The following is a 14,241-nucleotide window of genomic DNA, read 5'->3' on the forward strand; positions in this document are numbered from 1 at the left end:
AAACAATTGATGAATGTGAAAGATGTGTAAAAGTATGCAGCAATATGGGTATAAGTGTGTGTGCGCGCAGCGATATGGATATGAGTGTGAGTGCGCGCAGCGATATGGGTATAAGTGTGAGTGCATGCAGCGGTATGAGTATGAGTGTGTCTAGTAAGAAAGAAAAGCGAGCGTGCACCCCGAAGTCTCTCGAATATTCCTGAACCGGAAATCGGGAAAAGGTCTTTTGTTTATCGGTCGGGAATAGTCTGGAGATTTCGAGAATGATTGACGGAAGTGATTAGGACCATTGGTGGGGTGAATGTGTATATAAGCGCGGCGAAGAATGTGGTCTTCGCCTTCTTGATTCGGTGCGACTATTTGTAAGTGAAAGAGTGTAATACGAGTGTGCTTAAGATTTCTAACTATTGTTACTTACTTTCCTTTTTCTTTTCTATCTCTTTATTATTATATTAGACCTTAATAATTAAATATTTGTTATTTTATAATAAATATTTCTATTTTAAATTTAAATAAATCTTACAGATATAATTAATAAAAATATGAAATTTATATTTTTTTTTTATTTAAAATAATGATTCCCTTTCGGGATACATGGGGTGCGTCGACCCGTTTTAATATAATACCTCTTTACAAATATACATTTTTACAAATACACCTATACACAAGTACACCTTTTTTAACTTCTTCTTACTACCACATCCTCTTAACACCGCTCTCTCCTTCTACATAATTCCTTCATCCATTCCATTCCCTTTCCCTCCTCTCCTATCAACACTTCTATCCTCTCTTCCGTTTCCGAATAGTTACATTCCCTCATCACATGCATTCCTGTCTCTTTCTCTATCCCACACAATCTGCACATAATCTTCTCATCCTCTTTTATCCAGTATCTGCTTGCCCTCCATTCATTCCCTAATCTGAATCTTGCCATCATTTTCAATTTTTTCCCTTTACTTTTTTCTTGCAGATATTTTGGTATCCCTTCTGTTCTCCATCTTCCATATTCCCTGTTGTACTTTGATTCTTCTATCCTTTTATCCCTTTCCTTTCTTTCCTCTTCTACCACTTTATTTCTTCATATCTCTGCCACATTCTGTCCATTATCATCTCTTGCCTCTGCTTCCCATCTGTTTAGTCCTGCTCTTTCATACATTTTTTCCCTCAATCTACCCATTCTCGTTTCCTCCCATTTCTCCCTATCCATCTCTCTCCTGCAATGTCTCAGAAGTTCATTTTCCGCCCTCTTAATCTTTTCTTCATACTTAATCACCCTTACTCCTGCTTCCACTGCTATTCTTTCCACCTTCGTTTCCTCCCTTATCAAATATAACGGTACACTTAAATCCAGTCCTAGTATATTCCTTAAGTACCTCTCCTGTATTCTTTCTAACTCCTTCCTCCCCTTTACCACCCAAATTTCCACAGCATACATGAATATACTCTTTACCATCGCATTGAACATTATCATTCTTCTCCTAAAGTCTCCACCAAATTTCCTCTCTCCAATGCTCCATACTTGTACCATAGCTGCTGCTGCTCTCCTTCTTACATCCTGAATATGCGACTCTTCCTTGTTATTGTACCTAAACGTGTTTCTTAGATACTTGAACTCCCTTACCACCTCTATCTCTTTCCCATTATAGAACCACTCTCTTTTCTTTCTGCTCCTTCCCTTACTGAACATCATAACCTTCGTTTTTTCCGTGTTTACTTCCAGATCCTTCCTCTTGCAATATCTCCCCACGCTTTTCATCATTTTTTCTAGTTCCCCCTCCGTCTCCGCTATTATCGCCAGATCATCTGCATACGCCAAGGTGTATATTCTCTTCCCTCCTATCGTTATTCCTCCCTCCTGTCTTCTCCGCAAATATTCCTCTATGTCTGCAATAAATATAATAAACAAGAGTGGACTCAATGGACACCCCTGCCTCACACCTTTCTCCGTCCAAAACTCCTCTGTTATCTTCTTCCCTACTCTTACCCTGCTCTTCGTTTCTTCATATATCTTCCCTACGTTGTAAATTATATCTTTACCCACCATCTATTTCTCCAAATAGTCCATCAATTTCTCCCTATTTACCCTGTCAAAGGCTGCCTTCAAACTACAAACATTACGAAAAGCTTTCCTTTCTCTTTGTTTATTGCCTTTTCTACTGCCGTCTTCAAAATATATATATTATCTATTCCCCCTCTACCTTTTCTAAATCCTGATTGTGTTTCTGGAATTAATTTTAACCTTTCTGCATCCTCCCTTAATCTCTTTTCCACTATCGCTGCATATATCTTGTATGCTGTACACATCAATGTCACTCCTCTATAGTTACCTACTTCTTTTCTATCTCCCTTCTTGAAAATTGGACATACTATTCCTTCTTTCCATTCTTCTGGCCACCCTTTACCTTCCATTTATGATTTTTCTTAATTTCTCCCTAACCTCCCTACTCGCATATATCCACACCTCGTTTCTTATCCCATCTACACCCGGACTTTTCTTTTTCTTCAGTTTCCTTATTGCTTGTTCCACTTCTCCTATTTCTATTTCCTTCGTATCCTCTCCTTCTATCTCTATCTCTATCCCTCTCTCCTGTCGTTTCCTCTCACCCGTCCCCTCATATTGCTTCATAAAGTGTTGTTTCCATTCTTCCATTGTTATATTCTCTTCTATCCTTTTTCTTTTACCTCTTTCCCTTCTGATGTATCCCCAAATATCCCTCTCATCCTTTATTTCCATACCCTTCCTAATTTCTGTTTGCCTATATGCCTCCTCCTTCTCTTTGAATTTTCTCTTGTGTCTTTTCCTTTCCTCAACATATTCTATCCTTTCAACTTTTCCCTCCTTAAATCCTCTCAGTTTTCTATTCAGGCTCGTTTTACTTTCTCTACATTCTCTATCCTACCATTTTTTCTTTTCCTCTCCCCATGTACCTGATTCTATTCTCTTTTTTGTTACTGCACTCTTTTTTCTCTATCAATTTTACTAACTCTTCTATTAACTAACTATATTAACTAACTAATATTAACTAACTCTTCTAACTATTTTCTCTATCAATTCTACTAACTCTTCCTGCACTCCTTCTTTACCAAACTTTACACCTTCTAGCTTTTCTCTAAACTTCCTTATTCCCTCCTCTGACCAGTCTTCTATTTCAATCCTCTCCTTTTTCTTTCCTTCCTCTAGACTATCCACTATTTTTTCCCTTATCCTTATTTCTATCGGCATGTGATCCGATTCTGTTCTCTCTCCTATTTGCATTTCTTCTATCTCATCCCATGTTTCTTCATTCGTTATCGCATAATCTATGACGCTACTTCCTATTTTGCTTACAAAAGTCCATTCCCCCTTTTCATCATTTTTCTTACTTCCGTTCAGTATCCCCAGACTGTTCTCCGCTACCATCTTCAGCAATTCATACCCCTGTGCGTTTATCACCCTGTCCTTTGATTTTCATTTCTCCTCTTCCCCCATCCAGCATGTTCCTCCTTTATCCGAAATCCTTGCGTTGAAATCACCCACTATTAGCAACCTCTTTCCTTCCTTCCTTTCTATGCGTTCCTCCACTTCTCTCAGCTTTTCCCTCTCTCCCCCTCTGTTGTATACAATTATTATGTGCTAAATTTCTTCTTCCGCCATCATTATCTCAAGCTGTATCATTCCCTCCTTACCTGCCTCTGCTTTCACAATCTCTAAATCCTTTCTTACTCCAGCAATCATTCCACCCCTGTATCTACCCTTCATTTTATCCTTCCTCGCCTCTTGCACTATCCAGTTGTAATTCCTTGGAAATGAATCCTCCGTCTACTCCCACCCCTTCTTGTCTAACCACGTCTCCTGCAGTCCCAATATATCAAATTTCTCCAAATATTCCCAAAAGTCCTTCTCCTTGTTCCTTATCCCTGCTACATTCCATGCCATTATTCTCACCCTTCTCCCTTCCTTTGTCTCTATACTTTTTCCCTTCTGTTTTTTCCCTCCTCCTCCTTCTTGCCTCTTCTTGTTTCTCTTCTTTCTCTCCCTTTCACCTAGTTCCTGTTCTCCCTTTTGTCATATAAAAACTCTGTTTCTCCTTCACTATCTTCTTTTCTCTATTACTCCATCTATACCACACTCCGTCTATTTCCAATTTTCTATAACGTATTATCACCTTCCTTCCTTGCTTTCTTAATTCCCTCGCCTGGTTCACTATATCTCTTTGAACCATTCTCTCCTCCCTTGATCTGTCATGCTCAATATACCGGTTCATCTCCTAACTTCTTCTTATTTTGCATAATACTCTCCTTTTCTTCTCTCTTGCTCAGTTTCACTCTTATAATTTTCTTTTCATACCCCATCAGATTCGCTTCTTCTACCTTGACTTCTATGTCCAATTTTCGCTTAAAAAATTTCCATCTCTTTCTCCAAACCTTTTCTATCTCTTTTTAACCCCCTTATTATTACACATCTTTTTCTTTCCTCCGCCTCCCACTTTTCACATCTTCTTTCTACCTCTTTTACCCATTTCTCTACCTCCGTTTGTTTTCCTGCTTCCATTCTTAACTCGCTACTGCCTCCCACAACCCCCTTGTTTCCTTCTTTTGTATTGTTCTCCCATTCCTGTAATTTATTGCTCCAATCCTGTAATTTTTCCTCTAGTCTTACTTCTAACTCTTGACTTCTTTTCTCCCACTCCTTTCCCTTTCTTTTAATCTCCCTTATCTCCATCCTCAATTTTGCCACCTACCTCTTGCTTTATCTCGCTCTCCACCTTCGTCATTTTTTCCATCATAATCAACATCAACTCTCTATCCGTCTTATTCGCATATTTTTCCTGTGGCCCCCCCATTACTGACCCCCCCCACTTTCCATTTGCCCTGTACTTTTTTTTATCACCTTCTCCCTCTCCTCCGGCGAATTCAACTCTCTCTTTCTCGATATCATCTCTCTTATTTCTCCTGTACTCTCTGATCTGTGCCTAGACCAGGTCAGCGCCCTGTTCGGTCTTCCTCTGTCCTTCTTCTTTTCCTCCTTTTCCACACCTACCTCTCCTGCGCTCCCTTCAGAACCCTTCTTTACCGACCGACCTATCTCACTTTCCCTCAAACCACTCTCCCTCCCGTTGTCATTTTTTGGCGCTTCTATCTCCATACGCTCTTCTTTTCTATACTCACTCTAACCTCCACTACCTTTTATACCTCACTCCTTTTTCACCTCTACTTCTAACCAACTTCCACTCCTATTATCTCTTTCCACTAAGCCCTTTTTCCACCTCACTTTCCTCTATTTTCTCCCTCTATTAATCACCTTTCGATGCCACCTTACACTTATTCAAACTATATTTTCTCACACTACACCCACGCACACTGTTTTCCCTTCAAGCGATCGACGCGTCTCCTCAATATAAAATTTATAATGATTTTCATTAGTATTTGGCGCTTAAAAATCTACAGCTGAGACATTTATTTTACAACACAATTATTTTCATTTTTTTTTCAAAAAAAAAAAAAAAAAAGACCGAAGCAAATTAATATTTACATATTTCTCCTTTACAGTGTGGTATTAGAAATTTATAACATTTTGGTTTAAAACATGGAAAAAATTGTATAATTTTTATGCGATAATTATTTTAAGAAAACGATAATTCTACGACTCTGAGTACATAATGCTATCTTTCAAGAATATAAACAGTGACGATGAGCTAGAGATCTGTCTGAAGAAGTTTTTATGTATTACATAATATAAGGATACAAAAATATATAGGATATCTTATATTTATTGACGATTAAACGAACTTACCTGTAAGTGAAGTTCGATCGTAATTATACGAAGTGCTCGTTCGAAAAGATTACATGTAGTATCGCCTCTGGGCGCTAGATGTCACAACTTTAGCGTATGAAAATTCCCCTTCGTATGTCCCTTCTATATGATACTTCATTAATTTAGAGACTGTGTGTAAATAAAATTGCTCTTTTTTTTTTTTTTTTTTTTTTTTTATATGGGAGGGAATGATGCTGAGTAAGCATTATGGGAGGGATGTAATCTTTTCGAACGAGCACTTCGTATAATTACGATCGAACTTCACTTACAGGTAAGTTCGTTTAATCGTCAATTATACTTCATGCTCGTTCTCAAGATTACATGTAGTTGTTTAGAGTCGCAATTTTATTTTAGGAGGGACAAGGACTAGGATAAATTTAAAAAATTAACAAACTTATATTCTATCAATCTAATTTTGGTCGAACAATCACATATTGTTTTGATTTTTATCTTATAATTGACCTTGCAAATTCCGTATTTTCGCTTATCTCGCGATGATAATATTTTGCAAAAACTAACGAGTTTCTCGACCATCCCGCCGTTTTACGAATAACACTTACATCTACACCTCGTGACAAGGCCGCCGAAGTTGACGCGTGCCGGGTAGAGTGCCCCGTAAAAATCTCAGTATCTATCCCGCTCTCTTTTAGTGTGGTTTTCAACCACCTGCTTACGGTTTGTGATCCTATCTCTTTATGGGGTTTCTTTAAACTCAAAAACAAATTCTTCTCGCCGTTTCTCACTTCACTCGTCTTCTGAATATAATTTAAAATATTGGAAGCTACACATAAACTAAGTTTCTCTTCAAAGAATGGTAATATAAGGACTGGTTGATTTCTACCTGGGGCCGAGGTTTTAATCAAATCTGTAATCAAAATTTCTATCGAAGAATGCGTTTTTCGAATGTTTTCAATTTTGATTTTTGCAAAGGTTTGCGCTCGGTGCGCCGTAGCAAGAGCGAGTAACATCAAGGTTTTGTAACTAGCTTGTGTTAACGTTAAAGATTCTAACGGAAATAATGGCTCCAGGTAGTCCAGTACAATATTGACATCCCATGTAACATTGTACTTTGTTCGTGATGGTCGAAGCTTATGCACTCCTTCAAAAAACCGTTTTACTAACGAGTTGTCGCCTAAACTCTTGTTCGATATGAGCGAGATCGCTGATCTAATCGTATTAAGCGTACCATAAGATGCACCACTGCGAAACTTTTCTGTTAAAAACTTTAAAACCTGATCTACTTGAGTATTGAAAGGATCTAATTGTTTCTTGGCACAAAACTCCCACCATTGCTTTATTCCTGAACTGTACTGTTTTATCGACGCGTCTGATAAGGATGCGATCATAATGTCTAATGCTTCTATCGGTGCTCCTTTTCTCAACAGGCTTTGCCTGAAACTCTCGCGGCCACTAATGAAAGGCGTTGCTTCAAAGGGTGCGTCGTCCTGAAAGGTGATAATAACAAATCTTTATTAGGTTTAAAAATAACTAATTCGCTTGTCACTAGCTCTAATAACACAGGGTACCACGGTTGGGCTTTCCAATCTGGGACTACTATTATTCCTTCCGCTTTATCTCTTTTAACTTTGTGTAACACTTTTAAAATTAATGAAAAAGGTGGAAAAGCATAGAAAAAACCGCAACTGGCCCAATCTACCGTAAACGCATCTATATTTTCTGCCTGAGAGTCCTGATGCCACGAGAAAAAACGGTTACATTTTGCATTTAACCTAGACGCGAAAAGATCAACTGAAGGTTGACCAAACTTTTTAACAATTTCTTTGAATGCGCGGTTCGACAATTCCCATTCGGTGTCTACATTACTGATCCTTGATAAGGCGTCTGCTACTTTATTATCTTTCGATTTGATATACGATGCGTACAACCAAATCCTATTGTTTTCGGCCCACTGCCAAATTTTCTTTGCTAAACAATTGAAATTACTATACTTTATGCCTCCCATTCGGTTTACATAAGACAAGGCCGTCGTGTTGTCGATTCTCAATAATACCTCGCAGTCATGTAGACCCTCGCCTAAAACCTCAAGCGCTTTGTACACCGCGAGTAATTCTAAATGATTGATATGAAGCTTTTTTTCTCTTTTGTTCCAAGTCCCGTGTATTATTTTACTACCCCTTACAGCCCCCCAGCCCGAAGTCGACGAGTCTGTAAAAATTTCGGCTTTAAACTTGAAAGTTTTAATTTTACTCTCTGTTTTGAAAATGTTCGCTTGCCACTAACAAATATCTTTGCGGGCCCATTCTGACACGATCATCTTTGCTTCATAATTACCATTATTGAAAATGAGCGCAAAACATTTTTCTCTCTCTAAAAGTTTCGTGTTTGCAAAACCATACTCAGCCGCGGGGCATAAGCTGATTAAAATTCCAATAAACTGCGCGAATTCACGAATAGTACACGTTTCTTTAAACAAGAACTTGTTACATAACTCAAAAACCTTGACTCGTTTATCGCTTGTCGGTCTTATGCAAAATTTTTCTGTGTCGACTTCTAAACCTAAAAATTTACAAGTCTGATTCGGGCTCAAATTACTTTTCTCGTAGTTTATAAGGAAACCAAGACTTTTAAGTAACGCGATCGTTTGAATCGTATTCTCTCGACAACTAGCTTTATCTTTTCCTATGCACAAGAAATCATCTAAATAAACAACTGACTTTAAACCTTTTGACCTAAGATAATTCACAACCGGTTTCATTACTTTAGTAAATACAAAGGGACTTGTCGATAAGCCGAAAGGGAGGACAACAAACTCGTAAATTTTTCCTTCGAATGAAAAGCGTAAAAATTTTCGACTGCTTCGTGAACGGGGATGCATAAATATGCATTTTGTAAATCCAAATTACACATAAAGTCACCCGGGCAGATGATCTTACTGACAGTTCTCATATCTTCCAATTTGAAGTGCGTTGTATCTATAAAAAAATTAAGTTTTTTCAAGTTGAGTATGAATCGGTGTGAACCATCGGGTTTTGGAACCGTAAAATAGGAAGACAGAAAGTGCCCCTTAATAGGGTCACATTGTTTAATTGCTTGTTTGTTGATTAACTTTAAGATCGCTTCTTTAACCTTACATGAGTCTTGTTCAGAAAACAATGGCTCTACTGGAGGGCAAGTTTGCACGACCTGCCTTGCAAACTTGATCTTGTATCCCTCTACACACTCAAGGATAAATTTGTCCTTGGTTAACTTGAGCCATTGATATTGAACCAGCGCAGTCGACCTCCTGTCTGATGTACCTCTACTTCGGTTTCGTCCCCGTCCTCTGATTCTTTCGTTGAGTCTGGTTCTGAAACTGCCTGTGGGCGAAGGGTGTCTTTTCGGACCTGGAAAACTGCTGTCTCGCCTGTCCGTATGTATTGAAGCTCTTTTTGGCCCAGGTGAACGGCCGACGTGCCTGGGCATTGACCCAGTTTTTTGTCGTGAACGGTGTCTTCTTGACAGCTGGCTGTGGCTGAGTCTTCATAGTGTTTCCCACTCCGGTGATCGTCCTTGCCTCTTTGATTTTTGCTCCGAGCCCCGGCCCATACAGAAACTTGTCTGTCTTGGTGTTATTCAGGACGCCCTTGACTTGTTTGGTAAGTCCCGGTTCGATGAACGCTTTCCTCGCCGTGGTTTGTTTATGGAAAAGTCCAGCCATCAGTTTTCCAGCCTCAAACATCCTTTCAATCATCACCGCTCTGTCCGGTGGTTCCTGCGGCTCGTTGATAATCATGGAAATTGCTGAGCCCAACGCGATCATCGCGATAGCTATCATTTTTTGGTTTTCCTCAAAATGTCCATCTTTTTTAATGGCACTCTCTGAAAGCGTTGCTCGAACTTCGGGGTTCAGCATTGGAGCACTGAAGGATTCGTCTTGATTATATTTCTCCAACAACTTTTCCGTGTCCTCTTTTTTGAGGCCCGACGACAGCCAATAATCCCAGTGAGGCTTGAATGACGGGTGAATCTTTGCATCCACCTTGTTGGATTGGGTTGGGTCGTCACCGAACACTTGTAAAATATCTTCGTCCACGATCTCTGCCTCTTCTTTCGCGTCGTCACCCGTTTTAGGGACCGTGTTTTCCTTGTCGCCTACAAAAAATTAACAGAAAATGTACATTTCCGACTGTCACAATTGACACTTTTAGGTTATGGTCTGACTTGACTCGAGTTCAAGCTCACCACACCTTCTTCTGGCCTGTCCTGCCTCTCGTGCAGGCTCTCCAGTGATTTTTTTTTTTACCTTGAATTATATCTTCGATCAACAATTCATTGTTTCTGAACTCGTTGCTGTCTTCATTTTCCACCAGTGGCGCTGCAACAAACGCTGAAGGCACGGCCGAAACGACAGGCACCTTCTCGTTGCACGGGGGCGGGATGTATGTATGCACCCTTGACGTCACTGTCGATACAGACCTGCGATCGCAACTCGCACGCTCACCCCGTCTGCGGCTTCTCGATCTCGACCTAGAGCGCTCACGCCTACGTTCTGCGCGGTGTCGCTCGTGTGAGCGGCTACGAGAACGTTTTTCTCTCGAACGGGCGCGAAATCTTCGACGCTTTTTGTCCGATCCGCCATGTTGGTCGTCAGATTCTGGCGTCGTTTCTCTTTTCCTCGATTTCTTCTCTGAACTCTTCTTTTTCCTTCGACTTTCATCGTCCTCGCGATCCTCGCGATTCCGTTTTTGCGATTTTCTACTCATCTTGTGGTTCGCGACAATTAACACTCAATAATTTTTTAATTTTATACGCTGTTCGTTGTTACTTCTAACACACAAAAACATTAATGAAGTATCATATAGAAGGGACTTACGAAGGGGAATTTTCATACGCTAAAGTTGTGACATCTAGCGCCCAGAGGCGATACTACATGTAATCTTGAGAACGAGCATGAAGTATAATTCTTATTTTTTGATAAATCTAATCATAAGAAACCTAATAAAACAACTATAAATTATAAAATCATTTCATTTAAATTAAAAACTATTTTCTAATTAAATTACCACCAATTTTCTATTTATCGAATTATGTCTCTTGTTTCGTAGCTCAATATAAAATTAATAATCCTTAAGGTCAAACTGTTGTAGAAAAAAAAATTCATTAAGAATTATTCACTTTGTATTACACAATAATTATTCCAATTATAAAATAATTATTACCATGCGTATCATTTCCTAGTATGAACGGTCAAAAATAAAAACTCTTTTAAACAAAACAAAAAGCAAAGAAGTACTTCTTTTGTCCGAAAACAAAGAATACATGTTTTCTTTTCTTTTTTTTCTATTTTAATTTAAGTCGCTTACTTATGGTATACAATTACAAAATTTAAAATACAAAGTAATTTTAAATAGAATAGAAATTGATCTTGTCTGAGGCTAGTATATTAATTTCCTTGCTAATTAATCTTAATAATAAACTTTTTGTCCTTATAATACGAAAAATTTCTCCACTTTTCATCAAACAACTAGTTCATTGGAAACTTGTAATATTACAGAAAATTTATCAAATTTCTATTTGATTAAATTTAATGCGAAATGTTACTATATTCAATAAACTGCATGGAATTGAAAACCTCAATCAGTTGAAACGCTTTGTTTGTAGAGTAGGTTTATTAATTTATTGATTATCAGCTACGAGATATCCTGTATTGTGTGCTGCAATTTTAAACTAATTAAAAATGGCTCTTTCAGTTAAGAATTAAAACGATGAATGATATATTTATACGGTGTAAAAACCATTAATTATCAATTCTTATTATAAAAACTATAACTTATATGATTAGATAGTAAATAAATAATATAACCTTAGCACCCAAGGCAAGACGCTCTAAATAAGAATAGCGATCAATGGGTAAACTGTAAAGGATGTAAGCTGTACAGGATATGAGCGTTTAACCCTTTGACTGCCAACTACTTTAAGTTGAAGAGATCGCTGGGGACTGAATACTACTTTTTTCCTTTGTATTTCCGAGCATGCATATAAGACAGCAGTAAAAAGCCAAAACTTCACCGAGCGCGCATTTGCGTCAAGAGTCTATATCGATAGCTTGCGTCGGACGCATATATTCGCCCATAGCAGTCAAAGGGTTAATGTCTTTTTTTTACTTACAATTCTAGTTACAAAAATTCGTAGCATTTGTTTTCCTGATCTTTTTTTTTAATATATATATATATATATATATATATATATTTTTTTTTTTTATTTAAATTCATCTATTTTTTTAATTTTCTTTTTGTACTTAGTAATTACTATCTTAACACGTTAAAAGCCAAGTAAAATTGAACGTCATTAACCCCTGACCGACACTAAAAGGAAAGTTAAAGCAGCGTCAGTCGTCAGTAACTGAACCCGTTTAGCTGTTTTTATATACTAAGTAACGCTAATAGCATAAAAGGAATTTCCTCAAATATTAGCATGGGGCTTAACATATTAAGGGTTATTGTTTTCTTTTAAAAATCTTATGTACGTAAGTCAGCTGAATGTTTCCTTTCCAGTCTTTTCCTATTGTAAGTAGTTTACGTTTTGATGGCTACATTCTTCAAGTATATTGCAGTTGTAAGAAATCTTTATTTTGTTTTTTTGTTTATTATTGTCGTGAATACTATGTCCTTTCGCGTATATCTTCATTTAATGTAAAACATGGTGCGTCGACTACAGTTCTTAATATTTTTGATTGCATTGATTACAGCTTTGTTACATGATTCATAGCTGCCGATCCACCATAGTGGATATCTCATATAGGTTTCATAATGACGTTAAAAAACCTTAAATTTATATTCAAGGCTGAGTTTGGAATTATTGGCTACGTTGTTGATCAACTATGTTATTTTGGTAAATATCCGAAGTTTTTTATACGCAATGTAAAAGTAATGTTATATTGCATTTGCTTAACTTTTGTTTTAATCCTTTTTACTTTAGCTCATTTGTCTATTTTTGTTGTGTGCTCTTGTAACAAAGTCAAAATCACTGCTACATCTGAGTCTAGAATGATTAGCTAGTACAAGCGGAAACCTGCTTGAAGTACGTCAGCTTTCATTTCTTTAATAACGTTATTGATTTTCATAATAACTGTCCTGTACCTTAGATATGGTGCAAGTAGATTATGAATTTGCATTGATTAATGGGTTCTAGTTTTGTGTAGGTGTGTAGGTCTTTATTACTACCTTCTGTTGAGATGGATTTGTGACTTTCTATTGAAAGTACTCCAGGTATTTCTGTAAGGTCACTTTTTATCCTTGCGGTACATATCCAGCCGAAATTGGAAATTTATTGGTATCAAATTGTACTCTACAATTGCAGTTGCTTTAAGGTGTTCTTGGATAATACGACTATGTACATGGTGTTCGATGGGCCTTTCGCCTTTCCTGATGAATGTTTCTTGTGTCCTATATATTGTAATATAGACTTTTTATATACTTGTAGTTTCTTGTAGTGAAGCATATTTTCAAAAGAAGAAGTATATTATCAGTATTGTTATTGAGTAAGAATGTTTTTGTTTTTATGACCCTTTGTTGCAATCTGTTAACGTTTTAGAATGCTGTTTTAAGGGTAGCAATTGCAGCATAATTGTTGGTTGTTGTTTTAGTATTGCGTTTCGTTTGATTATTATTTTTGTTAGTGTTTCTTCTTCTTTATTTCTTCTAAGTAGGCACAATGCCTGTTCTTCATCGCGATGCGCTTTATATAGTCAGACTATCGCTCCAGCGCTTTCGTGGTCTTCCAACGCTTCGTCTCCCCGATGGTGACTTATCACGGGATATTTTGACCACTCGGTCATCAGTTATGCAGTGATTATATATTTTTGCATTTTTCCACTTGGTTGGTGTATTTCTTATGTAAGGCGATAGCCACACCTTCCTTAGGTCTTTCATTCTTGTCAACACCACTATATATTACCATGTATTCCCCGTACGCTTCTTGACCTTAGCCTTTTTTCTTTGTTTCCTGTAATGCAGCCACGTCTACTTTCAGATTTTTTTACTCTTCTGTTATTTCTTGCTCTTTACTGTTGAATTTTTTTGACATTCCAGGAATCTATTCTCAGGATAATTTTCCGTATCTATCTCGATGTCCTTTTTTGTGCCTGAGTCGTTTTCCGTGTATCAGTCCTAGTCCGAGGCGATTCTGTGGGTCTGTGAACGTGTCATATGTTTTACGTCTGGCAGGGAGCTAACCTAACCTTACAACCCTCATCGTTTATCCGGGCTTGGGACCGGTAACATAACCACTGAGCTACTCAATCCACTCACTGATCATGCAGGCGGACTTTCAGTACTTAGTGTTCTAATATTTCTGTATTTTTAAATAATAGTTTGGGGAGTTTCTTGATTTATATAGTACCAATTGTTTTCTTTTCGTTTAATAATGTTGAATTGGAAGTCGACTGTGAATCTCAAATCTATAAATTTTATAATTTTCCATATACTATCTGAAACAGAGCATGTGTA

General features: G+C 37.6%; 3 protein-coding genes across 3 annotated transcripts in view; all 3 read right to left on the reverse strand.

Annotated features, from left to right (window-relative positions):
- LOC149032920 (uncharacterized) overlaps nt 1–14,241 on the reverse strand; it is a 164,759-nt gene that overhangs the window by 115,052 nt on the left and 35,466 nt on the right. The window lies entirely within an intron of this gene.
- On the reverse strand, nt 1,079–8,510 carry LOC149032926 (uncharacterized). Its single transcript, XM_089171417.1, has 4 exons — nt 8,036–8,510; nt 7,299–7,960; nt 6,469–7,239; nt 1,079–1,555 (listed from the first exon to the last, which is right to left on the reverse strand). The coding sequence occupies exons 1-4, from the start codon at nt 8,508–8,510 to the stop codon at nt 1,079–1,081; spliced, it is 2,385 nt and encodes a 794-aa protein (XP_089027543.1).
- On the reverse strand, nt 8,740–10,497 carry LOC149032927 (uncharacterized). The gene is made up of 2 exons (XM_089171418.1): nt 10,038–10,497; nt 8,740–9,886 (listed from the first exon to the last, which is right to left on the reverse strand). Exons 1-2 carry the CDS (start codon nt 10,495–10,497, stop codon nt 9,054–9,056), a joined length of 1,293 nt encoding a protein of 430 aa, XP_089027544.1. The 3' UTR covers nt 8,740–9,053.

The sequence above is a fragment of the Polistes dominula genome, unplaced genomic scaffold, assembly GCF_049000335.1.
Source record: "Polistes dominula isolate Pdom_NZ unplaced genomic scaffold, Pdom_raw_medaka contig_246, whole genome shotgun sequence".
In the NCBI taxonomy this organism is placed as follows: domain Eukaryota; kingdom Metazoa; phylum Arthropoda; class Insecta; order Hymenoptera; family Vespidae; genus Polistes; species Polistes dominula.